We start from the raw sequence: 26,288 nt of genomic DNA on the forward strand, positions 1-26,288 counted from the left end.
GATGATTTAGCTTCCTGATGTAGCTGCCAGGGTACGTTAGGAAACTGCTACTCTGTCGAAACTTGAAGGGTTGTGGTTTGAAGGTTGTAAGTTGGGCTTATGTTTCTCTTCATTGTTTTATGAACAGTTGTGAGTCAGCTCTTTCTCGTTTTACCATCTACTTGCAGCTTAGTATGAATATGATATGTATGATATGGTAGATATATCAATTTAATTGCATATGATTAGGGTCTTTACACTACAAATAGGAGCCTATTCAGATGCTAATCTTTACAAGTCTGGTCACTTCACGACATCTCCACCAAGAACTCCAAATTAGCAAATTCGATTTGAGCTTTAAAGGCAACATGATTAACAAAAACTAGGTTAGGTCGATTCAACTTGTTATATTGGGTTGACGATCAAAATTGTTCTTGATACATATAATATATAAGGAGAATTATACAGCTGAGATTTAAATGAAACGAAGGATTCTTCGAGGAGATAAATACCAAGTGCTATGAGCACAAATTTTGTAAATAATCGATCAAGGTATAAATAAATAAATAAATAAATACTCAAAAGCTCAATCTTTAATTTTGTGCATCAGAGGAGCATAGTCCATCATGCCTTGACAGTGCAGTCTCTATTTGTGATGAAGGAATCCATTTGATGAGCGCCATGACTTGAGACTAAACATAGACAACATGAGTTATGAGGTAAAAGTGTGGGTTTTGTTCATCCCACTCTATTTTCATATAATTACTTCAACCTAAATGTATCTGCTATCTATTTCGTATTTTATAGGAACTATTTGCTCTAGAAGAACAGATTGGTAATGTAAACACGGACCATTCCATCAATTGGAGATTTGCCATCTTGAGGTAGCTAAACAGGATAAAATAGCTTTTATCCTTGAGAATCATACAAAGACACAGATTATCTCCCAAGAGGATAAAATAGTGGACATGTTTGACATGCTTGTTGCATTAAGACATGGCTACCGATTAAGAATGTATGCCCAAATCTGCAAGGCTTCTGCACTGGAAGATTCTTTGGTGGAACAATAAATTGTGTCTTGGTGATTACATTGATCAGGATACATTTCTTATTTTTTTATTAAATATTAAAAAAAATTATTACATTACATAACGTACAAAATGTTTACACGTGGACTCATGCAATAATGCACTATTAATCAATCGAATATCTCGATAGAGAATATATTTCTTAGTTAATCCCATGAATTTGTAAATAATTTTTTTCACAATTTTTAAGTAAATTTCATTAAAGACGTGTAATACAAGTTTGGATTGTGTGTGTGTGTGTGTTGGGGTGTGAAGGGATTTGTCTATGTGCAAGGATGGAGCTCACAGAGAGCTAAAAACCACATGAATGCAAGTCACTTGATATAAGATGTGGCCAGTGAAGAAATAGTCTCTTAGCAGCAACTCTCCTTTTGATGTTAAAAGATTCAGTCACATATGCTGAGACGTGAGATGAGTTTCTGAAGCTTACAGAGCTGATAAGGAACTGAAACCAGTTAGTAATTGACTGTAATCAAGATATCTGTTACAGAAGTTGGGAGTTACCCATTATGACATGCAGGAAAGAGACAAGCCCAGCAATTACAGATAGAAAAATTAAGAAGAAAAAGAAAACAACTAAGCTGGATTCTCTCCAGCTTCCAAAGAACCGTGTATGAGGAACACAAATTCATGTCACATAATCCAAAAGGCCATCGACTATACACATTAACACATGATTTTCCCGATATTTACATGTTCCGTACATGTATATTCACTCACTGTGGTAAACTGGGGTGCTGAATTGCAGACACACAACAACAGGTTAATTTGAAACTTCAGGCTGAGGAATCTTGCGAAATGATGCATGATATGCTTGGATAGACTTGCCTTATCCAACTTAACATGCACAAAGTGAAACTTTTAGCAGATTCACTGGTACGAGAAGGAAAGCCATTCATGTTCTAGTGCTTCACTTGCTGTCGGTCTTCTCCTAGGGTTTATTTGGAGTAAATAAGAAAGGAAATCAATAAATTTAGCATCAGAAGATTGCAGTTGATGCGACAGTGAGGACTTTTCTGGTATTAAGTACTCCACTTGGTCTCCTTCCTGTAAAAAGGTGGCAATAAAAAGAGAATTATGATTTTTTGAGAGTAAATTAGAGTTTCCTTTTCGAATAAAAAAAATGAGACCTTACATCTACTCAGAATTTTTATCAGTTAACTGTAGTCGCTTGAGCAGCAAGTATAATTTAGGCTGATGATGATTTTTAAGTTCATCATTTGCAAACACTCGTGCAGCGGTGCAAAGATCTTAGATCTAAACAATATCTTCCATAGCTTCTATAAGCAGATGCCTCATTCAGCATGTTGACAGTTGAAATGGCACCAAAACACCAGACCAAACAAGTTAATATGTTGCATAAAGTGCCTGGTGTATTTACAGAACAATTATAATCAATCAGGCAGTTGGGGAACATTGATCAACTTGTGGCTGTTGGTATGATGTTATTGTAAGAAGATAAAAGTGTTCTGAGAAAAATCCACAAGATGGACCATATAAAATCTGGTATTTAAAGCTTACACAGGTTTCCTCTACCAATACTATGCAAGTTGAACCAGACATGAAGACCCTAACCGTTTCGGATTCTCCCCTTAAGGAAGACTTTATTCAACTTTTGAGTGTATAAAAAATGAAAAAGATCCTCTGATTAGACGAATTTGGAGAATCAATATTCCCTTGTAGTAAATACAAAAATAAGAGATTTCTGTAACTATGCTATATGTGCTTCCAAGTTAGATAATTTTCTTTGTTCATCATCTTTCCAATATCATTATTCATCCAAGATGAGAATTTATGAACCTAATCACATTGGTCATCCTTTTAAGTCATATTTGATATTTGATATCAGCTATTTTCTTTGTCTTTTTCTTTAAATTATGTTTCAGTGACTTCCCAAAAACTAATAGAAAATTCTAACTAATACTGTTCACTAAGCAACTTTAGTTAACACAATGAATACGATGGAACATACTGATGTATATAGGGTTCAGCTACTTTGCGTCCCTTTATCTCCATTCCACATATATTGCAATTCCACCAGGAGAGTTAAAACTATAATAAGCCAAAATACTAGTGTTTTACTTTATGTGATTCTTATCTTCATAATATGTAATAAGGTTTTGAGGACTGGTATTATTACTCATACCCCATTATCGGACAGACACTGCCTCAGTAAACTAATAAAAGAAATGCAAAAAAGAAGTTTAATATTTTATTACTGGATGGTACGACTAACACTTGATACACCAATATACTAAGTATGACACTGGACTGGTATGCAGAATTGGTATATCGTAGGACTTTTAAGTTGGAGCCATGATTATGGCAGGTATAACCTACAGTAGAATTTCTAGTGGCTTACCAAAGGACATTTCTTAAAGATCCCATAAATGTTCTAGTGGCTTACTAAGGGCCATCTTTTAAGGATCCTATACAGCTTACAGTAACAAGTTAGAAAAAGAATGATCAAGTGATAGACATGAGAGAGACACAAACCTCATTTCTGTGATAAAGATCATAGTTTACAGTGAAGAACTTGCTTGTTTCCTGACCTAGTGCAAGCATCTCCTCATCAATTGGACCAAGGATACCAATCATACGGGCAAGTATCATGGCCACCGAGTCATTTGGAAATAACACCTGATGTAGGACAGAAATTCTAGATCATGCATGATTCTATATACACTAATAAGGTCCTAGCATGAAAAATAGTTAAATGTTCCAAAGCATCTCACAAAAAGCAACAAGTTTCTTTCAAGACATGCTTAAGAAATCATATTTTTCAGTTTCTTCATATTAAGCAAACTTATGAGACAACGGAAAACAAGGAAAATGTTAGTATTTTGCATCAAGGATTGCGTTACTGATGGGCATTGCCCGGTAAGAGCGGTACAGACCAATCAGAGAGAATAATAGTATGTGGATTGCTCTCTATCGGGCGGCAGCAGTGCCTTAACCCTATATTAGGCAATACGAGATCTGTACCAGGCAGTAATGGTCGGATTTCGATCGTTACCGATCAAAGGTTGAGATTACCCTATTTCAAACGGTCAATTTAACCATTTAGGGCTTAGAAAAAGATTTTTGAACCCCTTACTCCCCCTCTTTTAACTCATTTCACTCAATCTCTTAAATTCAAACCTTTTTTCACTCACATCTCTCTCTTATTCTCACATTTTCATTCTCCTAAACTTAACAAAGCAATAATTTGTGGATCGGATCAAATTTAGAAGACTAATTTGAGAGAATTAAGAGGAAGAATACTCTAATCAAGAGGTATGTATTCTTTTTCTAGATTTTTATTGATTTATGAGATGATTAAGCCTATTCTATGTGATGTATGACTTAATGTCTAATATGTTGTTTGATATGTTTTTGATAAGAGAATAGTATTAATTATGGAGTAATGAAGGTCTTTAATATTGTGATTAGTGTGTTTAATATTGATTTTTTTGAAATTAAGGATTGGATCATATGTTTGTGATGGTATAATAAGTTTAATTAGGTTTTAATTAAGTTTTTTAATACTACAAAAAATGGTTTTAATGATGTTTTAATCGAAATTTGATCTATAGGTCAAATCGATGTCTTTATACCTATTAGGGTGTTTGATATATTTATAACGATGAAAAAGAACTAATTATGAATTAATTAACTATGTTAATACTGTGATTAGTGTGTTTAATTACGATGATATCCAAATTTGATCCATATTGGGTCAATTAAATATCTTTAATACCTATTAGAGTGTTTGACATGTTTATAGTATTGAAAGAGAAATAATTAGTGGGTAATTAATTATGTTAATAATGTGATTAGTGTATCTAATGATGATTTCATCGTTATTTGACCTATATTAGATCAAAATTACATAAAATAAAGCTAATTAGGTTTTAATTAAGTTTTTTAATGCTGTAATTAATGGTTTTAATGATGATTTAATCGAAATTTGATCAATATTAGGTTAATTCAATGTCTTTAATACCTATTAGGGTATTTGACTTGTTTATAGTAGTGAAAGAGGACTAATTAGGGTTTAATTAACTATGTTAATACTATGATTGGTGGTTTTAATGATGATTTAATGATATTGAGTCAATTCTACGTAATTAATGCACCTTGTTAGGGTTCATTATAACATTACATATAATTACACTTTGTTATTTTAAATCAAGAGTAATTGTAACTTGGTTATTTGATTTAAATTTGATAAAAACATGACACCAAAGGAATAGGCACATGATGACACTTGGGATCATACCCAAAAGATGAACAGGAACCATTATTATTGATAGTGTATTTATTGTGACTACGTCGACAAGGGTGGAGGAATCATTTGTAGGAAGATGCATTTGGCCTGTAGGTATCTCGATGTTGCAAAATGCAAGAAGGTTCCAACGGAGGTTCGTAAATCATTTCAAAATAAGTTACAACATGCAAGAGAAGATACAATAAAAAAAGAAGGCAAGAGTTGAGGAAAAATACTATAGGGTTATGCAGAAACCAGTTTATGATGACTATAACGGTCGCGGCGATAAAATTGACCCGGATCTCAGAGCTAGTATTCGTGCAACATTAGAGCATCAATATATGTACGAGGAAGCAATGAGACATCAATGACCTACTCATAATAGGAGCATGGCGGTGGCAGTGGATATGCGCTACAAGGAATCCATAGGTTGACTAACATGAGGTAACCAACTGCCCCTCCCCAGTTAAGTCGAATTGATAGCATGAGGTAGAGTGGAATCCGTGGTTTTATGAGAAGACTTAGCAGGAGGTTCACACTAGATATTACTGATGTTGATCTGCAAGCTTGTCCTCCACAAATAGTGAAATAGACACGGATTGACGATGCATATACAAAAGAAAAGAGGCGAGATATTGGGAAGGCAATTGCAAAATGGTTCACCTTCCACAGGATTTCAACAAACACAACCCAAAGTCCATATTATTATAGCATGGTCTCCTCAATTCAAAAGTCTGGCACAGGAATCCAACCTCCCAACACCGAGGGAGACCCATGACGTGTATTTAAATGGAGAGGTGGTAGAACTAAAGGATTAGATCAAATTCTTCAAGAGGCAATGGGATGAATATGGGGTGGCACTTATATGTAACAGTTGGATAGAACTAACAAGAATGACTATAATCAATTTTCTTGTTTATTGCAATAGACGGGTCATGTTTTATAAGTCCAGATTCAAGATGCAAACTATATTAAAAATTTAATGGACCCCGTAGTAGAGATCGAACCATAATACACTGTCCAGATAGTCACTAACAATGGAGTCAATTTCAAGAAGGTCGGTTTACAATTGATGGAAAAAAAGAAAACATTGTTTTGGACTCCATGTGCAGCTCATTGCATGGATCTAATATTGAAGGATATTGGCGAGATACCATTAATCAACAAGTGTGTAGCTTAAGTACAGTCGATTACAAAGTTTATATATAATCATCATTGGGTCAACTCTTTAATGCAAAAGTATATAAATGATAAGATACTCAAGCTTGGAGTCATTCGGTTTGCTACAAATTTCATTGCCTTAAAGTCAATATAGCAAAAGAGGCAAGGCCTCAAGGCAATGGTCACGTTACAAGAATAGTTTGAATCCAGGTATTCGAGATCGAGTGATGGAAAGATAGAAAAGACCATTCTTTCTTCTAGATTTTAGGAGACCGTGAATGAAATCATAATAGGTGTGGAACCACTTCACGTAAGGTCAATATGGACAAGCGTCTATAAATGCCTTATCTTCGGCATATGCTGATTATAGCAAGAGAGGAGGTTAAGAAAGCATTCAAAGATGATTTTACGATCGACCAATACTTACAGATCATCAATTGTAGGATTGAAGTTCATAAGGACCAAGATAAATTCAGGTAAGTTCATAATGCAGGTAAATTCATATTCAGTATAATTTAATTTATAATTTTTTAATGTATAAAAAATTCTTATGATCGGTGTCAACGAGCTTCTCATCAAGATAGTCGAAAGTGGAGGACTTCGGGTCATGCAAGAGTGCACGACCAAAGAACGAAGCAGGCAATACGCGGTGCTGTACCTTTGCTACTCAGGGAAGTAGGCGACAGGGTTGATGGAGAAGACGGTACAATCCTAGAGGCGACCAAACCTACAAGAGACTTACTACAAGTTGGGGTGAAAACTTCCTGCATTCCAGAAGTTCGATAGCATTGAGAAGGTGAATCACAGTAACTAACTCAATACAAGGAGTGCAAATACTTCGAGTGCTTCAGAAGTGTGAGCAAAGAGTAGGCGAAGGTCAGTAACCAGCTCGATGCATGGAGTACAACCCTCGAGGAGGCTGGTGAAATCAAGTAACCTTTGCCTTCTCAACTCTTAAGAGAATGGGTGAAACCGAGTACCCTAATTCTCTTATCTATCCAACAGAGAAGCGTTGCATAGGTTCAAAGACCCTTCGAAGATAATGAAAGACAATAGTTGTCAAATCCTCACCAATGGTGATCAGTGCTACTGAGAGTAGATTATCCGCTTCATTTCCCAACAAAATGTCAATCGAAAGCGGAGGTGATGCAAATCTACTTGGAGGTAACAACTAAGTGAAAGAAGAGTCGATGGGCAAATTTGGTGGAGGAAGGACCCAAAACTTCAAAAGTTTGCAAGGCGATGCTCGTTAAAACTCCAACAAGCATCCACCCAGTTCAAGTTACATGAGACATTTGAGAGATTGGCGCATAGTAAGGATGGTCTTTTCCTTCATTTGAAGGATCTACAAAAACCAAAAGGGATTAACACAACTCAGCCAACCCCACACTAGAGTCAGAGTCATTGGCGAGTTGAAGTAGCATGTCGGATTAAAAGTTCGACTACTCAACAACAACAGCGGAGAGCAATTGAGAGCCAAGAGGCATATTGCAACTGGAGCAGAAGATTGAAGACTCAACAAAGGTGAGGAGTTGCAGTGTCGGCAAAGGCTTCGACGAGGACGTCGAAGGAATAAGTGGGGGAGAATGTCACAGACAAAATTCTAAACAGGATGTTTGATGTAATGCTTATGTATGTCCGTGTCTTTTGGTATGTTCATGCTTTGCATAGCATGTAGAGGGGCGGTCGAAGGCTTAACAGCCTCATTTTAGTTGGGTTTGATGGTCGTTTTAGGCTTGTAAATAAAGGTTGTGTCATGTGGACACTTGTGAGAGATATTCGGTCTGCAGTGGACCATTTTGACCCTTTGTTGTGCAACCGTTCAGAGCTTGTAAAGTCTGTTTGTAATTTACATTGTCTATGTAGTGTTTTCTGAAATGTTTGCTTGTGGATCCCGAGTGAGGTGCTTCCCCTAAACCGTTTTCTCTTTTGTAGGTCCTAAGGGACCATAGGAGGTTTTAGTGAGGCTGAACTTTGCGGACGTACACGCAAGGGTGTCGCACGACTTAGGCAAAACTAGCTAAGTCCGTGACAATAGGCTAGTTACTTCTCTTCTTAATGCCTCTTTAGAGTTGTTTGGCATTGATTAATCCCTCTTTAGAACTGTCCTCAGTCTGTCTTTAAAGTTGTTTAGATTGTTCAATCCTTGTTTGGAACTGTTTATTGCTAGTTAATATATTTTTTATAATTTAGTATTCTGGAGCACCTCGCTTCACTTGGGCGGGCGCCTAAGCGAGTGCCTAGCACCTTAGGCGTTTTGGGAACTTGGTGCCAAGGTTTGCCATATTGAGTTGTATCACTTGGTATGGGCGGTACATATTGGTTTAATAGGGGATCGGTATGTGGACCGCCCTTTATCGAGTAGTACTCGTTACATGGCCCCGTATCGGACGATACAAAGTTTGTACTGGTCAGTAATGATCAAAATCTGATTGTTACTAGCCTGTATTAGTCGGTAATGATCGGATTTCGACCGTTACCGATTAAGGGCTCAGAGTGCCCTATTTCAAACGGTCAATTTGACTACTTGAGCTATAGGAAAGGATTTTGAACCCTTTCGTCCACCACAATTGTCCACCAGCGTACAAAGGCAAAGGCAAAGGCAACGGGGAAGACAATAGTATCAGTCACACTGTTGGAAAAAATCGAGTCGAGCAATAAGACACATTCTCAATCGCATTCAACAACCTGCTCGATCCAGAGACATGGCAGCGACGTGGACAATAATGCCTCGACCAATGATGGCGACAATGCCGAGGAGTTGATGGTCTCATCTACCCAATTTGAGAGTGATGCATGGATAGAGGAGCAACATTTTACACATACCAATCAAGATTTAGATTATGGAGTTCAACGAGGTACTGGTCAAGCTTATACACGAAAGGAGAAGGTAGTATGGTGACATTGAGTAGATGCGATAGAGCTTACACGACGTAGACACAGAGCGAATCTCATCGTATTCATAGTTGTCATATTATGGAGAATCTTACGAATAACAACAGTACGGTGATAGTTAGTTATACTTCTTCGAGCAATAGTACAGTGATTGATCTTATGATACGGAGCAACAAATTAGTGGCGAAAGTAGAAGTTTTGACATTTTCCATGCTCCGTAGTAATACATGCCATAATTGTCCTTGCCTCAGGCACATGTGGTTCACGACGATCAAACTACGACCATCACCACATCGATGCACTAATGGCATACGGTGTATCGGTATACTATGTTATGGGATCATTTTCAAGATTGAGTCCAGCAAATATATCAAATTGATATATAGATACATAGGATCGAAGACCTCGATCCATCACCCATAGAGTTCCATCGTTCTTTTTGGTAGTAAAATCAGGTATATCCATCGATTGATTACTTGATTCATAAAATCTTAAAGTTTAAATTATTTAAAATATAATCTAACAATTCAAATCATGTCTTTATAGATAATTCAATATGAATAGAAGAAATGTTTGGAACGTACCACAAAGTTATTCCGCAAAGCACTAAAAAGATATGTTCCTATTCTTTCCTAATTTAGTTTATTTTTGCTAAAATTATACTAAATTGATATTTATTTCCAACTTAAAAACCCTAATCTAACTTTTTATTTTTTATTTTTCAAGAACTTTTGGAGCTATTTTCGGTAATTTTATCGAACCATCGATATGGCCAAGTGTACTGACATATGGTATGCTCGTATACCTCGATACGTACTATACCGATGGTTGGTTGGTATATTGGTACGGACCAATAAGGCGAACTTTGCTTGGTGCCTAGTATTTTTAAAAACACTAAGGCTTACAAAGTTAAGTATAAAAGATGCAGGAATCATTTGACAAAAATTAAGAAAAAAGAAAACATTTGATCCGGACCTCTCGCTTTTTTGAGACTGAATAATCATAGGCATGCCTTTTGTAATCCTAGAGCAAGAGTATTGTCTTCAGAGGCAATCACTTCAGCTGTCTCAGAGCAACTAGAGCATACATTTTTTGTTATGAGTATCACCATCTATTGTACCATTTGTAATTAGCATTTTAACCCTAGGAAAAAAATTGAAATATCTGTGTTATGCTAATCATAAACTTTCCAGTTTTGCCTGTGATATCTTTTAAGCCATTTCTGTATCCTCTGTCAAGTGGAAGTATCATATATTATGTTAGTAATAGGACTCTGAACCACTACATTATTTCATAAAAATTATAAAAGAATAGGAATAGAAGGTAGATACCATGGGTAAAGGTGAACAAATCTTAAATGGTTCTTCAATATGATTGTTGTCTAGTGATTAGATAAGAAAGTATTGTTAGAAAGCATCTATGGATCTTTTTTTTCTTAGTATACATTCTGCAGCCATCAGTTCTGGGTTACAGAGTGTTAGAGACCATTAGGTCCTCAAAGAGTTTTTACTGCTAGAAGTTCAACTAGCAGGTTGAGGACAAGTTATTAATGTCTTGCAAGTCATTAAAATTAATTGATAACACATTCCTAGCGTTCAATATTGTTATGCAAAATAAGGTTTGCAATTTCGATCTGTATCGATGTACCGAGCCCTACTCAATACAGTACGTACCGAGGTACACTGATAGTATGCCCAAAATGAGCTGAAAATTTTCCAAAAATACTAGAAAAATAGAAAAAAAAAAGTTAGAATAAGGTTTTTAAGTTAGAAATAAATATAAATTTAGTATAATTTTAGCAAAAATAATGTCAATTAGGAAAAAATAGTGTCACATATCTTTTTGGGGTTTTAAGAGTAGTTTTATGGTACATTCCGGATCGTCCTTCCGTTAATATTGAATTATCTATAAAAAAAATTTGAATTGTTAGATTATTTTTTATACAACTTAAGCTTTAAGATTCAAACGAATTAAGTAATAAACCGATGGATATACCTACTTCTACCACCAAAAAGAACGACGGGACTCCACGTGCGGTGGATCGGGATCCTCGATCCTATATATCTGTATATCAATATGATCTGTTTGTCAGATCTAATCATGAAAATGATCTCACGACATAGTGTACTAATACATCGTATGCCAATGGTGCATCAATGTGGTGATAGTCGTAGGTTGACGTCGTGAACTACATGTGTTTGAAGTGGCTCTTGAGGCAATGATGAATGTGGCATGTATTGGTGCGAAGCATAATGAATGTCATAACTTCTATTTTCGCTATTGATCTATTGCTCTGTATCATATTGTTGCTCGGAGAAGTATGACCAACTATCATCGTACTGTTGTTGGCCGTAGATTCTCTATAATACGACGGTTGTGAATACGATGAGTTTCACTCTATGTCTACGTCGTGTAGGCTTTGTCGCATCTGCTCAAAATCATCCATTGGCTTCTCCTTTCGTGCATAAATTTAACCAATATCTCGTCGAGCTCCATGATCTAAATCTTGGGTGGCATGTGTAAAATATTGCTCCCCGGTCCATAATGTCACAGACAAAATTCTAAACAGGATGTTTGATGTAATGCTTATGTATGTCTGTGTCTTTTGGTTTGTTCATGCTTTGCACAACATGTAGAGGGACGACCGAAGACTTAACAACCTCATTTTAGTTGGGTTTGGTGGGACGGTCGAAGTTCCCTCTACTGTTGACGCCTTCGTCCGAATCTCCCTTTACCACTATCACCTTTGTCTGAAGCTTCCTTTGCCGCCACTACCTTTGTTCGAAGTTTCCTCTACTATCGCCACCCTCTTCTTCCCCACCTTCCTCTATAGTGTCATAAACAAAATTCTAAACAGGATATTTGATGTAATGCTTATGTATGTCCATGTCTTTTGGTATGTTCATGCTTTGCACAACATGTAGAGGGACGGTCGAAGGCTTAACAGCCTTATTTTAGTTGGGTTTGATGGTCGTTTTAGGCTTGTAAATAAAGGTTGTGTCATGTGGACACTTGTGAGAGATAATCGATCTGTAGTGGACCATTTTGACCCTTTGTTGTGCAACCGTTCAGAGCTTGTAAAGTCTGTTTGTAATTTACATTGGCTATGAAGTTTTTTCGAAAATGTTTACTTGTGGATCCCGAGTGAGACGCTTTCTTTAACCTATTTTCTCTTTTGTAGGTCAAGGGACCATGGGAGGTTTTGGGGAGACTGACCTTTGCAGACGAACAAGCAAGGGTGCCGCACGACTTAGGCAAAACCAGCTAAGTCCGTGACACATGGTATCAGAGTGGGACAAGCACTCATAGAAACACTTAGCATGTAAATGTAGAGGACCTTGCAGGGTTGCGTTGAGGGCAGCCAGCACGTGCAACCGTTTGGGGGAAAACGAGCATAGAGATATAGGGAAAATGAGTCGCTCAGAAGAGTGGCCATTTGATATTGATATTCAGAGGAATGGCCAACCCTTCGCGTAAAAGGCACCACAAGAACTAGCAAACTTAGAAGAATGCGTAGCGCACAAAGGTTGGGATAGCTGAGTTTGAGCTACGGCTCAACGTTGACAACTATACTTGATGGTGCTCAAGGCAAGCGAGGCGCTTGGTAACGGATGAGACCATGCAATGTGGAATGGGTTGCTCAGTGATCGAAAGAGTTGTGCAAAGCTCACAGAGGTGAGGGGAATTGCTAACTCGAAGAATTCGGTACTCATGCAAGGACTTATATACGGACCATGGAATGTTTGTGGTCATTCTAAGGCGACCGAATCTCGACGCCATGGAGCATTGGAACTTTCTCTTCGGCACGAGAATAATATGTCCGTAGGAGGCTGAAGTGTGCAGCAAGTTCATCATGTTGCTAGGCCTTGAGTGGTGCAGCGGGGACTGTATTGACGTGGAGTCGCAAACTAGCAAGTGCGTTTGCAGGAGGCAGAACATTGCACGGTTTGTTCAGCAAGTCGGAGTAGTCCAAGGGGATGGTGGTCTCCAAAACTTTCATAGGGAAAGAAACGAAGAGAGATGTCGCTCCAACGGGATAGATATCCATGAGGGATAAGTCTCGGCTCTCTAAATGGATAATCATGTGCAACGGACCGCACATGTTGAGGAGTACCTCAAAAACAACTCCACGAAGCTCAATAGACCGAGCGAGCGGCGAGGAGTTGTCGCATGATCTCACTTGAGAGAATGTATTGGTGGGTGCATTACGAGATCAAGTGGGGGAGCGACCCAAGGCAACACAAATGAAGGCACACTTAGAGTCGATATGGAAATCGGACTCAATGGAGGGCTTACCCATGGAATGGTGGGCTCGAGGGCCACCATCAACTCAATGCAAAACGAGCGGAGCAACTTGGGTGTAACTTGGCAAAGTACCCAAGCCGAATGAAGGGAGCTGACATAGAGGATGAAACATGGAGTAGAGGTACATAGTTTTCCTTGGACAGAGGTCAAGGACATGAACTCTTGCAGAGGCAAGAGCGGGATCGTGTCATTCCATGAGTCCTTCATTCCGATGGAGTAGACTCAGCTTGCATGGTGCCAAAGACGAAGGGAGCTTCTAGGCACATGTACCTTATCTCGGAGAAGCATTTAATGGAGGAACTAAGGTGACTCAACTTGCGGAGGCGAAGTTGGATTTAGAAAGCCTTGGCACGGGGCAAAAGGACGCGGAGGCGGGTACTCTTGAAGAATATGCCACAGTGTTGCCATTCAAGTTGTCATGAAGGAAGTAATGAGCAGCGAAAATTGTGTTGGTAGGGGCAGAGGCCTAGGATCCAGACAATGGTGCTCTAATTTCAGCGAAGTCGGTGGACTTCAAGAACTACTAGGCGACGGACTATCCTAGAGCGGTGCTTTGTCCAGGTGTAACCCGAGAGCGGGGGGGACGAAGGTTGATTGCCAAAGGAGCGAACACAATTGAAGGTGGAAGAGGCCCTGTGATGTGTTGGCAGAGGTCACACATGGAGGGATCACAAACCAAGTTCATCCCATAAGGATCAGAATGTAATGGAGATGTCACTAGGAGGCGACATGGTGCAGCAGATCGTGGTGGAACAGTTCGTGGCAATACAATACACACGAACAGTTCGTGGTGGAACAGTACGCGGTGTTGTGCCTTTGCTACTCAGTGGAGTAGGCGGCAGGGTTGATGGAGAAGACGATACAATCCCAAAGGCGACCAAAACTATTAGATACTTACTCCAAGTTGGGGTGAAAACTTCCTGCATTCTAGAAGTTCGATGGCATTGAAAAGGTGAATCACAGTAACTAACTCAACGCAAAGAGTGCAAACACTTCAAGTGCTTCAGAAGTGTGAACAAAGAGTAGGCGAAGATCAGTAACCAGCTCGATGCATGGAGTATAACTCTCGAGGAGGCGGGCGAAGTCAAGTAACATTTTCCTTCTCAACTCTTAAGAGAATGGGTGAAACCGAGTACCCCAATTCTCTTATCTATCCAGTAGAGGAGCTCTGGACAGGTTCAAAGACCCTTCGAAGATAATGGAAGATAATAGTTGTCAAATCCTCACCAATGGTGATCAGTGCTACTGAGAGTAGATTATCCGTTTCATTTCCCAACAGAATTCCAATCGAAAGCGGAAGTGATGCGAATCTACTTAGAAGTGCCAACTAAGTGAAAGAAGAGTCGATGGGCAAATTTGGTGAAGGTAGGACCCAAAACTTCAAAAGTTTACGAGACGATGCTCGTTAAAGCTCCAACAAGCATCCACCGAGTTCAAGCAGCATGAGACATTTGAGAGATTGGCGCATAGTAAGGATGGTCTTTTCCTTCATCTGAAGGATCCGTAGGAACCAACAGGGATCAACATAACTTAGCCAACCCCACACTAGAGTCAGAGTCATTGGCGAGTTAAAGCAGCATGGCGAATCAAAAGTTCAACTACTCATCAACAATAACAGAGAGCAGCTAGGAACAAAGAGGCGTATTACAGCTGAAGCAAAAGATTGAAGACTCAACAAAGGTGAGGAGTTGCATTGTTGGCAAAGGCTTCGACGAGGACGTCGAAGGAAAAAGCGAGGGAGAATGTCACAGATAAATTTCTAAACATGATGTTTGATGTAATGCTTATGTATGTCCGTGTCTTTTGGTTTGTTCATGCTTTGCACAGCATGTAGAGGGACGGTCGAAGGCTTAATAGCCACATTTTAGTTGGGTTTGGTGGCCGTTTTAGTCTTGTAAATAAAGGTTGTGTCATGTGAACACTTGTGCGAGATAATCGGTCTGTAGTGGACCATTTTGACCCTTTGTTGTGCAACCGTTTAGAGCTTGTATAGTCTATTTATAATTTGCATTGGCTATGAAGTGTTTTCAGAAATGTTTGCTTGTGGATCTTGAGTGAGGCATTTTCTCTAACCTGTTTTCTCTTTTGTAGGTCAACGGACTATGAGAGGTTTTGGGGAGGCTGACCTTTGCGAACGGACACGCAAGGGTGCCGCACGACTTAGGCAAAACCAGCTAAGTCCGTGACAATACACCACTCTCAAATTGTGTTAGACGAGACCATTGACTCCTTGGCACTGTCGCCATCATCGATCGAGGCAATTGCTATCCATGTTGTAGCCATGTCTCTAAACTAAGCGGGTTGTTGAATGTGATTGCGAAGGTATCTCGTCGCCCGACTCGATTCTTTCTTATAGTGCAACTGATGCCACCGCCTTCCCCTTTTCCTTTGCCTTTGTATGCTAGGTGGACGATTATGACGATTGGGTGTCTCTAGTTCCTAGAACAGTTTGACTCGATCTTGTTCAGTTCCTTTTGCAGCATTCTAACCGAGGGGGATTTTCCTCCTGTTGGGGATGTGCTTCCTCTTCTTCTATTGTCTCGATGATAAAACGTAAAGGACGTTAAGGATCTCTCGCCTCATCAAGTGGAGGATCCTCTTGGTTTTTTGTCACTTTAACCCACTCTAACATCGGCTCTGAATCTTCGTTGTAGAATTGGAGGTCAATAGGATCAACCACTATTTCCTCTATGGCTCTTTGTCTAGCTCGGCACATCATAACTTTAGTCATATGTTATAGTGGACATATATCAATTTCTCCAATCGTCTATATGACAGTTTGTTGAGGACCTTCGTGTGAATCAATGCGAATGTTAACCAATTATGTTCGCAACAATTAGATGTTGTCGTTTGTGAAAGTACACGGACGATAACTTTTCTTAAATTTGGTGCATCCCCTCCAAATTATAGCCACCACTCAACTGCAAAAAAATATAAATAAGACTTTATTAGCATAACAAATAATTAATATTAAATATAGTTTATTGTAACGACACGATATAGCTATAACATCGGAGAATGAATTAATTATTTCTCGAATTAATTGACCCTCTATAATAGCATCAGTTGCATTAGTAGTGTTTGACAAGAGTCAATATATAACATTTCTTAGTGCCGATAATAAATCTGATCGCGTTCCAAGACTATATTGAAATTGAATTACCGGGTTTAGATAATATGCTACAAGACAGTTCCTTGGCCTCTGCCCTTTAGCCTTGTCTCGATACTTGGAGTTTGCCTCTGCATGCTGCACCTCCTCGGCCTCTTTCACAACCAAGCGCTCTCTCTCCATGAGAGCAAGGGATCGATGACTTCACGGAAGTCCCGCCTCTACGGTACTATGGCGCTACCATACCCATGGCCCTACTATCCGTTGCCTGACATCTGCATCTCTTTCTTCATGATCGGTAGATCTGCCTCTGAGGCACTGTGGTACTCCTTCGAGTGCATCTCCATTCTAACATATGCTTGATTTTGGGTAGCTAAGTCCCTCTGGACTCATCGTCGCTTCCTCGCCCCTTTCGACCCCCTGCTTCAAAACCTCTGTATTCTCCAAGCAGTTCCCCTTTGGTCAATGGAAAGACAGACTTTAACTCCTATACATGGCTTTTGCTATCATGTTGTAGAGTTTGCACCGATTTTGTTCTCCTTAGCTTCCTTGGTAGCAACGTTCACTTACTCGACCTTGTCCTCTGACTTGTTGGGCTCCCTTAAGCGAATATAGGCTCTGGAGCAATCCAACTCTCCAGCTACTTCGATCATACCTCTGCATGATCAAGTCCCTCCCATAGGACTCACTGGTACTTGCATTCGAACTTTTCCCTCGGTGGTACATAGCCCCCATATGTTGATGACTAAGGCTTTCATTCGATGCAAAATTCGATGTACGTACGGTAGACCCGCCTCTATGGTACCATGGCCTTCACTATTTGAATCCATAGCCCTTCTTACTATCGTGTTGTTCACCGAAGTAGAGCTCCCAGTAGCTCCCGATCATACCTTCGTATGATATAATTCCTCACCGGGCTACAATCTGTGTGTATCGCATTGTCACGAACTATTCCACTATGATCCGCTGTACCATGTCACCTCCTGATGACATCTCTATTGCATTCTGATTATTGTAGGATGAACTCGGATTGCGATCCCTCCATGTGTGGCCTCTGCCAACATATCGTAGGGCCTCTTCCACCTTTGATTGTATTCGCTCCTTTGGCAATCGACCTTTATCCACCCGCTCTTAGGTAACACCTAGATGAAGCACCGCTCTAGGACAGTCCGTCGCCTAGTAGCCCCCGAAGTCTACCGACTTCGTTGAAAATGGTGCACCATTGTTTGGATCCTGGGCCTCTACCCCCTATAAGCACAATCTCCGTTGCGCACCGCTTCCTTCATGGCAACTTGAATGGCAGCACTACGACATATTCTTCAAGAGTACCCGCCTCCGCGTCCGCTTGCACTGTGCCAAGGCCTTCTGATCCCAACTTCGCCTCCGTAAGTTGCGTCGCCTCATTTCCTCCGTCAAATGCTTCTCTGAGGTAAAGTGTATGTGCCTCGAAGCTCCCTTTGTCTTTGGCACTATGCAGGATGAGCCCGTTCCATCAGAATGAAGGACCCGTGGAACGACATGATCTTTCTCTTGCCTCTGCAAGAGTTCACGTCCTTGACCTCTGTCCAAGGAAAGCTCTGTGCCTCCGCTCCATGTTTTATCTTCTATGCCGGCTCCCTTCATGTGACATGGGTGCTTCGCCAAGTTACACCCCAGTTGCTCCGCTCCTCATTCATTGAGTTGATGGTGGCTCTCGCGCCCACCATTCCACGGGTCAGCCCTCCATTGAGTCCGATCTTCATATCGACTCCAAGTGTGCCTTCATTTGTGTTGCCTTAGGTCGCTCCCCCACTTGATCTCGCAATGCACCCACCAATATATTCTCTCAAGCGAGATCATGCGACGACTCATCGCCACTCACTCGGTCTATTGAGCTTCGTGGAATTGTTGTTTTTGAGGTACTCCTCAACATGTGCGGTATGTTGCACGTGATTCTCTCTCTAGAGAGCCGAGACTTATCCCTCCTGGGTATCTATCCCGTTGGAATAACATCTCTCTTCGTTTCCTTCCCTCTGAAAGCTTCGGAGACCACCATCCCCTTGGACTACTCCGACTTGCTAAACAAACTGTGCATTGTTCTGCCTTCTGCAAACGCACTTGCTAGATTGCGACTCCACGTCAATACAGCCCCCGCTGCACCACTCAAGGCCTAGCAACATGCTGAACTCGCTGCACACTTCAGTCTCCTACGGACGTATCCTTCTCATGCCGAAGAGAACGTTTCAATGCTCCATGGCGCCAAGTTTCGGTCGCCTTGGGATGGCCGCGAACATTCCATCGTCCGCATAGAAGCCCTTGCATGAGTATTGAATTCTTCGAGTTAGCAATTCCCCTCACCTCTATGAGCTTTACACAACTCTTTCGGTCGCTGAGCAACCCATTCCACTTTGCATGGTCTCATCCTTTACTAAGCGCCTCACTCGTCTTGAACACCATCAAGTATAGTTGTCAACGTCGAGCCGCAGCTCGAACTCAGCCATCCCAACCTTTGTGGGCTATGCATTCTTCTAAGTTTACTTGTTCTCGTGGTATCTCTTGCGCGAAGGGTTGGCTATTCCTCTGAATGCCAATCTCATATGCCTACTCCTCCGAGCGACTCCTTTTCCCTACATCTCCATACCCGTTTTCCCCCAAACGGTCGTGCGTGCTGACTGCCCTAAATGCAACCCAGCTAGATCCCCCATGTTTGCATACCAAGCGTTTTTATGAGTGCTTATCCTGTTCTGTTACCATCTGTCACGGACTTAGTTAGTTTTGCCTAAGTCATGCGGCACCCTTGCGTGTCCGTCCGCAAAGGTCGGCCTCTCTAAAACCTCCCATGGCCCCTTAGGACCTACAAAAGAGAAAATAGGTTAGGAAAAGCACCTCACTCGGGATCCACAAGCAAACATTTCAAAAAACAGTACATAGACAATGTAAATTACAAATAGACTTTACAAGTTCTGAATGGTTGCACAACAAAGGGTTAAAATGGTCCACTACAGATCGAATATCTCTCACAATTGTCCATATGACACAACCTTTATTTACAAGCCTAAAACGACTATCAAACCCAACTAAAATGGGGTTGTTAAGCCTTCGACCGTCCCTCTACATGTTGTGCAAAGCATGAACATACCAAAAGATATGGACATACATAAGCATTACATCAAACATCCTATTTAGAATTTTGTCCGTGACACTATGGAGAAAGGTGGGGAAGAAGAGGGTGGCGATAGTAGAGGAAGCTTCGAACAAAGGTAGTGGCGGCAAAGGAAGCTTCAGACAAAGGTGACAGTGGCAGAGGAAGCTTCGGACGAAGGCATCGACAGTAGAGGGAACTTCAAATGAAGGCGTCAGCTGTAGAGGGAGCTGCGTGTGAAGGTAGAGGGAGCTTCGAACGAAAGCAATGGTGGTGGAGGGAGTTATGCATGAAGGCAATGGCAGTGGAGGGAGTTGCACACGAAAGCAATAGCGACGAAAGTAAGGTTTAGGGTTTCAAAGTTGGGTCGAGCATGCGGGGGGAGGGGGGGTGTGGTTTAATGTTAGGGCTCTTCTCTTTAGTCGGTTCAATTAAACGCATGAACCTATTAAATCGAACCAGGCTCTAGCACATGTCACTTTCACTCAGGCACTTGCTAGAGGCGCTTTGAGCTTGGGCTCAAGCGAGCGCCCAAGTGGCGCTTCAATGAAGCGTGTTGCCCTGGAGTTGTGTGAGGCACTCGGGTCTCGCCTTGCCTCCCATGAGTGCCTAGGCGAGTGCTAAAGCACCTATTAAAAACACTGGGAAGCCTCCAAACTGAAGGCTATGTAATCTAGAATGATAATGACACTCTTTAAACCATTTGTAGGAATTAAATGCACAATGATAATTTAACAATGCTTGGCTCTGAAGCTCTCAATCAGACTTCTTTTCGGATGCTAGACTCATGAAACATTAACTATTGCTTCTTAGTAAAGGCAAACAAGAAACAACCTAAGGGAAATGCAGGATCCGGAGAAGGTCAATAGAAGCAGCTTTGCCTCTGCAGTAAAAATACTTCAATCACCTACTAACCTAGGTAGAATAGGATCGACCTTATCATAAACAAGAAACAACCTATTGGTAGAAACATGCTGAAATTTGAATTGCATTGTTTCAAGAACTTATAACTTTTAAACAGCTGCCATACTTGAATATGGACCTGGCCAATAAATAAAGAAGATTATATTCTAAAGATTTAGCTTAAATAAGATAAGATGGGAACTTACATCACCAGTGTGAAGCTCAGCCAGGATGCAACCAAGAGACCATATATCAATCTTTTGATCATAGGGGAGTCCTAGAATAACTTCAGGGGCCCTATAAGAACGAGACTGGACATATAAGAATAAGTTGTCTGTCTCAAAGCAACTGCTTCCAAGGTCAATAACCTTAATTTCACATCTGCTATAGCTCTTGATAAGAATATTCTCAGGTTTCAAATCACAATGAATTATCCTTAAATGATGCAGGAACTCCAATGCCTCCAGACATTGTCGAGCTATAGCCTGCAAGAGGAGGATAATATATTTAATCCAATATCAATGAAATAAATAACAATTATTAACATCACAATTTCTTCCTACCAATAGGAACAAGAGAAATTTAAAATGAGAAGGCAATCACTGACACAAGAGAGAGAGGTGTTTTGAGAAACAAGAGTTTAATCTTCAATGAAATTTTCCCATGAAAGGGCTTGCATGATATGGATCTTAATGACAAGATTTAAGTGTGTGCATTCTATTGAAAGAAATCCATTTTGGTACAAGACCAGAAATACGATGCAAACTCCCTTGACAGTACACTGTGTGCTTTCTTTGTCATTCCTTATACCAATCATAGTTCCCTAATTGCGACTAAATACCATACTTCTTTTCATGAATTACAATGAGTCAATGATATACCTGTATTCTGGGCAATGTATAATACTCTTCATCGCCAGATTCACGATTATATTTCTGAAATTCATACAGGTTGGATCGGAGCAATTCTGTGACAATGAAAAGATGTTCCTGTAACATTTAATTATTGATGTCAGTACACTTTCTCTATCAACTAGAATTAGTGTATCACAATGATATGTTTGCTTCCCAAGGTTATAACCAATTTTAAAAAAGAACACGTATATACAGAATGTGAAGAAAAACCAGAACCAACTCATAAATGTGAAAATTTTATTGATAAAAATTTCAGATATTTGAGTACCAATTTGGAAAGCATATGAAAGAAATTACATAATGAATTCAAAGCAGTCTAGGAGAGAAGTTCTTCCCTGACCACTCAATGAAAATTAATATTGCTATCTTTAAAGTCCAAAGACTCAAAAGTCAATAAATTCATCCAAATCCATATCAAAATATATAAGTATTAGTTTCATATGATGGTGCAGTAATATGGACTGCATCAATGAGATTTGCACCAGTTCTTGGAAAAATTAGATATCCTGTTGAATCCTTGAAAGGAATGAATTGATGTTAGGGCATGGTATCCTTTGGATTCTAGCAACAGAACCTTAGTTTACTCGATGATCATTGAGGTCCTTTGTGGAGATTATCCTTAATGGTCTTCTTCTGTACTGGATAATGGGATAAAGTAAATGGTCAGTGGGATCTCATTGTCACAAGAGCTTGTCATTTTGAAAATTCTATGTTTCAGGTTTACATTAAGAATCTAGATTCTCAAAAAATACAAGCATTTATCATGCTTGCTCTATCATGACCTGGCTCGATAAACCGACCAGCCTAATAACTTAGAGGTCTAGAACCATAAATATATGTTTTAGTCCAAGTTATTAGTGGTAGACCTATTTAACCATATGTACCATGCGACATTCTTCGTTGAACTTTTGATGTGAGACCAATCAAGAAGTTACAATTTCCCATGATCATATATTTGACATCCACATCAAGGTCCAAGGTCCAAGGTCCAAAACATTTTCCAGAATCATTCCCTAGTAAGAAGTATGTATGGCATGTAGTCCACTACACAGGTGGTTCAACTCAATGTGCTTCTTGCACCATTGATAGGTAAGCTTTCATATTTGGGCCTGTAAACCATGCATATTCAGTTCTATGAATTAACAATTTACGTGAAGTAAGATATGCAACGACAGTCCATAATGGTTTGCAACTCAGATCAGGTTAGAACATCCACGATAACTGACTAATGTAACTGTAAAAGAAACTTCATCATTATCTAGATAGGAATATGAACAAATGATTTTTATTGAGTGAGATGTGAATATGATAGCCATAAGGAACAAGGAAAAACAAGAGTTTGATGGCAAGCTGGAGATAAAATATAAAACCAGATAATACATACCTGATGATAGAAGTAGTCAGAAAGGCGCAATAAGTGGTGCTCATCAGAAGGGTCATGTTTATTAACATGCTTGAGGAGTTTAATCTCATCCAAACTCTGGTCAAAAAAATCCTTATCATTCTTTATTATTTTAAGGCACACATCCATTCCTGTGTGGAGATCATGTGCCTGAACAACTTTGCTAAATGCAGCTGAACCAAGATACTCTGTGACATAATATCTGCCTGCCACAACTGACTTCAAAACAATTGGAAAATCTTTATTTTCCTCATAGCCGGTCCTGTAGTTGATCACCTAAGAATATCAGCACAATAGTTTTTTCTTTATTTGTTCGCTATGTTATGCCAAAATTTGTAGGAAGAAAATGTGATTCTTAACCTGTTTTTACGATGAATTATTCTCAAGTCGAAAACTTCCAGCTCATCCTCACAAGTACTGTAAAGATGAACGTCATCGTTAATATCATCCTCTCCTTTAAGGTCAGCGGTTCCACTGTCTTGGAATTCTCTATCAATTGTTCCACAATCATTGAATCCACAGGCATCATTAGCACCTTGTTTGAAAGCTTTCTCTTCAAATGGTGGTGTACTGTAATTTCTTTTTTGTAGCACCTCCTCATCCGTCTCATTGACAAAAATTACTTCTTTATTGTATGAATCTCCCTTGGGATCTTTATTGCATATAAGATTACAGTCTGCATTCAGAAACAAACTTTCATGATGATTAGAACTGCAAAAACCAACAAGTTCACATGGAACAAAAAAAACAATAGCACTCATGCTCTGATTGTGTTTAGATATAATGCAAGAGATCTTAATAGAAGTTCTCACAAGACAAACAGTATAGTGTTTTTAGGATATTTTTTGGTAGACATGCAGCAAAACTGGGTACATATAAGCATTAAACAGTAACATCCTCACTAATCTGTCATGCAGGATGAACCTCTTGAAAAATTTGTATTCAGGAATTGGAAAATGAAACATAAGCAAAGCCAATGCTCATGTCCATGAGATTCTAGATATGCGTGCGCTGTCACATTAGAAAAGTGAAACGAAGGCACAACATAATGTACAAGGAGACAGTGAAACAAAAGTTTTTTATGATTGAATCCTTTCAATAAACTGCAAATGAAGCAAAAAATAAAGCTGAATTGGAGCTCTCATCAGAAATTAATTGTCACATATGCATAAATCAAGTCATAAGCATATTAAATTTACCAAAAAAGAATATAGGCAATAAATAAGAAACTCACTTGTGGAATCGATACTAGCATTAACTACATTATTATCAAGCATCCGCAGTTCCTTCTCCGGTAAACCCAATTCGGGGCTTTCCTTCTCTTCAGGTTGGATTCTGTCATGAAAGAGATCACTTGCAGAAACAATAGTCACAGTCTGCTCAGATACCCTTCTCAATTGAAACTCATCCTCCCCAAATTCATCCAACCTCTCCGTCTGGTCATCTAATATCTGATAGCGGCCATAAACAGCTGAACTCGAGCTCCTAATCATTTCCGCAACCTCGTCATTGTCATGCATCTTCGATCCACGGCAGCAATCGCAAATAGGGAACGGAGAGCTGTAAATCTCAGCACATCCTTCGCAACCATCATCATCATGCTCATACCTATGATCATTCGCTGAAAAATCAAGATTGTCTCGCTTCCTCAACTGCTCCTCCCCCTCTGTGGACATGATGAATTTGTCCTCACTACGCAATCTGCCAGAGTCGGTCCTCACAAAGAAATGATCATTGCGAGATCCTCCATACTGGTCATCATACCAGTAGCTATTATACTCTCGGGCAGTCCCAAATTCTGAGTGCATATCGGTTGACTCGTCATCCGATCTTGCTCGACCTGGTGACCAGACTCCATAGGGATTGAGAAGCTCTGTTCCAGGAAATCTAAGTGAGAAGGAATCACAACTCAATTCAAGATTTGATCTATAGCTACTCGTTTAACAAAAAGATGCATTTTTCCCTTAGAAAACTGAAAATTTCATCTAAAGTTTAGGATAAGCGTACAAATCAGCTCGGCTTTCCCAATGGCACTTCATTCACATTTGACGTTTAAATACTCATTTGTCGAAAAAGAAGCGTTTTTTATCCTTTCAGGAAACGATAAATTCTTTATAAGCGATTCGACTCTCTAATCGAGAGGTCATCAAAAGCAGCGCATTAGTCACAGCAAATCGGTTTCCGTGAGCAAGCAAAGGGAGACGTCGGGTGCCGAGATCAAGAAACAACCATAGTCCAGGATCCCTGGATCGCGTACCAGATGGGGAAGAGCCGAGGCTGAGGAACGCATCCGAGGAGCTGGAGGCGGCGCTGGGCAGCGCGTCCTCGCCCCCTCCACCACGGGACGGCGGCGGAAGCCTTAGTGGCGGGAGCGCGGATCCGACGTCGAGGTCGAGATCGAGGTTGAGGTCGCCCGCGGCGTCGCCGGGGGAGCGGCTCGAGAGGAGGTCGTCGCGCAGGGCGGCGGCGGCGGCGGAGAAGCCGCGCGCCGTGAGGAAGGCGATCACATCCTCCACCCGCGGCGCCGCCATGGACCATAGGATTCGAAGCAGCAGGCTGCCTTCGACGGGGGAGGAGAGAGCGGAGAAAGATGGAAGGCGGGATCGTGTTCTCGCCACGCTGCAGTGAACCCATCTTTCACTATCGACCTCCATCCCCACATAACCTCATCAAAAATGAGGCACTGCCACGAACGAATTGTAGGATGTACCAGCACAACTAGCATTGCATCGGATCCACCTTCGTTAAGTTGGTCCACGTGCGATGCGACGCCTAACGGATTGGGTCAGGTCGTATCTGTTCTCTGAGCTAAAATTATAACGTACATGCGTAACGACATACCCGCTCGGTCGTATGCATTAGAGACGATGACTGTGGTCAGTCCAGCGAGTAAGCACACGGGTATAGAATCAAACGTGAGTTAGAATTGGGAAAGGGAAGCGGAGCTTTTCCGAGCCGTTGATACTTTGCTTTCCCTCTCTGATGCCCGCCGGTCCTCCCCTTGTGGTCCGGTCACCGCCCGGTGCGTCACGCAACCCACGCCGTAAAATATTTGTAGTTTGGCATGTGCACATAAATTCATCAATTTAAAAAGAATGTTATCCTAATTTCTATTAGTGCTCTCTCCATAAGCGAGAGTGCTTATAAGACAGGAAATGGAAT

General features: G+C 40.4%; 1 protein-coding gene across 2 annotated transcripts; it reads right to left on the reverse strand.

Moving 5' to 3' along the window:
- Positions 1-1,505: 1,505 nt before the first annotated feature.
- On the reverse strand, positions 1,506-25,802 carry LOC135595195 (uncharacterized). Of its 2 annotated transcripts, XM_065085802.1 has the most exons (8): positions 25,384-25,802; positions 24,361-24,999; positions 23,487-23,802; positions 23,109-23,388; positions 21,692-21,799; positions 21,017-21,295; positions 3,564-3,707; positions 1,506-2,114 (listed from the first exon to the last, which is right to left on the reverse strand). In XM_065085802.1, the coding sequence occupies exons 1-8, from the start codon at positions 25,778-25,780 to the stop codon at positions 1,938-1,940; spliced, it is 2,340 nt and encodes a 779-aa protein (XP_064941874.1). In that variant the 5' UTR covers positions 25,781-25,802; the 3' UTR covers positions 1,506-1,937. The 2 variants fall into 2 exon arrangements, with proteins under 2 accessions (XP_064941874.1, XP_064941875.1); XM_065085803.1 differs by lacking the exon at positions 3,564-3,707.
- Between the last annotated feature and the right edge of the window lie 486 nt (positions 25,803-26,288).

This window comes from Musa acuminata, chromosome BXJ1-10, assembly GCF_036884655.1.
Source record: "Musa acuminata AAA Group cultivar baxijiao chromosome BXJ1-10, Cavendish_Baxijiao_AAA, whole genome shotgun sequence".
Classification (NCBI taxonomy): Eukaryota; Viridiplantae; Streptophyta; class Magnoliopsida; order Zingiberales; family Musaceae; genus Musa; species Musa acuminata.

Excerpts from the sequence above, each read along its gene's own strand:
- LOC135595195 (XM_065085802.1), bottom strand. The coding sequence starts at position 25,780 with ATGGAGGTCGATAGTGAAAGATGGGTTCACTGCAGCGTGGCGAGAACA. Across the intron at positions 25,000-25,383 it reads CCTCGGCTCTTCCCCATCTG|AGCTTCTCAATCCCTATGGA; the intron begins GTACGCGATCCA and ends TTCCTGGAACAG. Across the intron at positions 2,115-3,563 it reads ATCTTTATCACAGAAATGAG|GAAGGAGACCAAGTGGAGTA; the intron begins GTTTGTGTCTCT and ends ACCTTTTTACAG.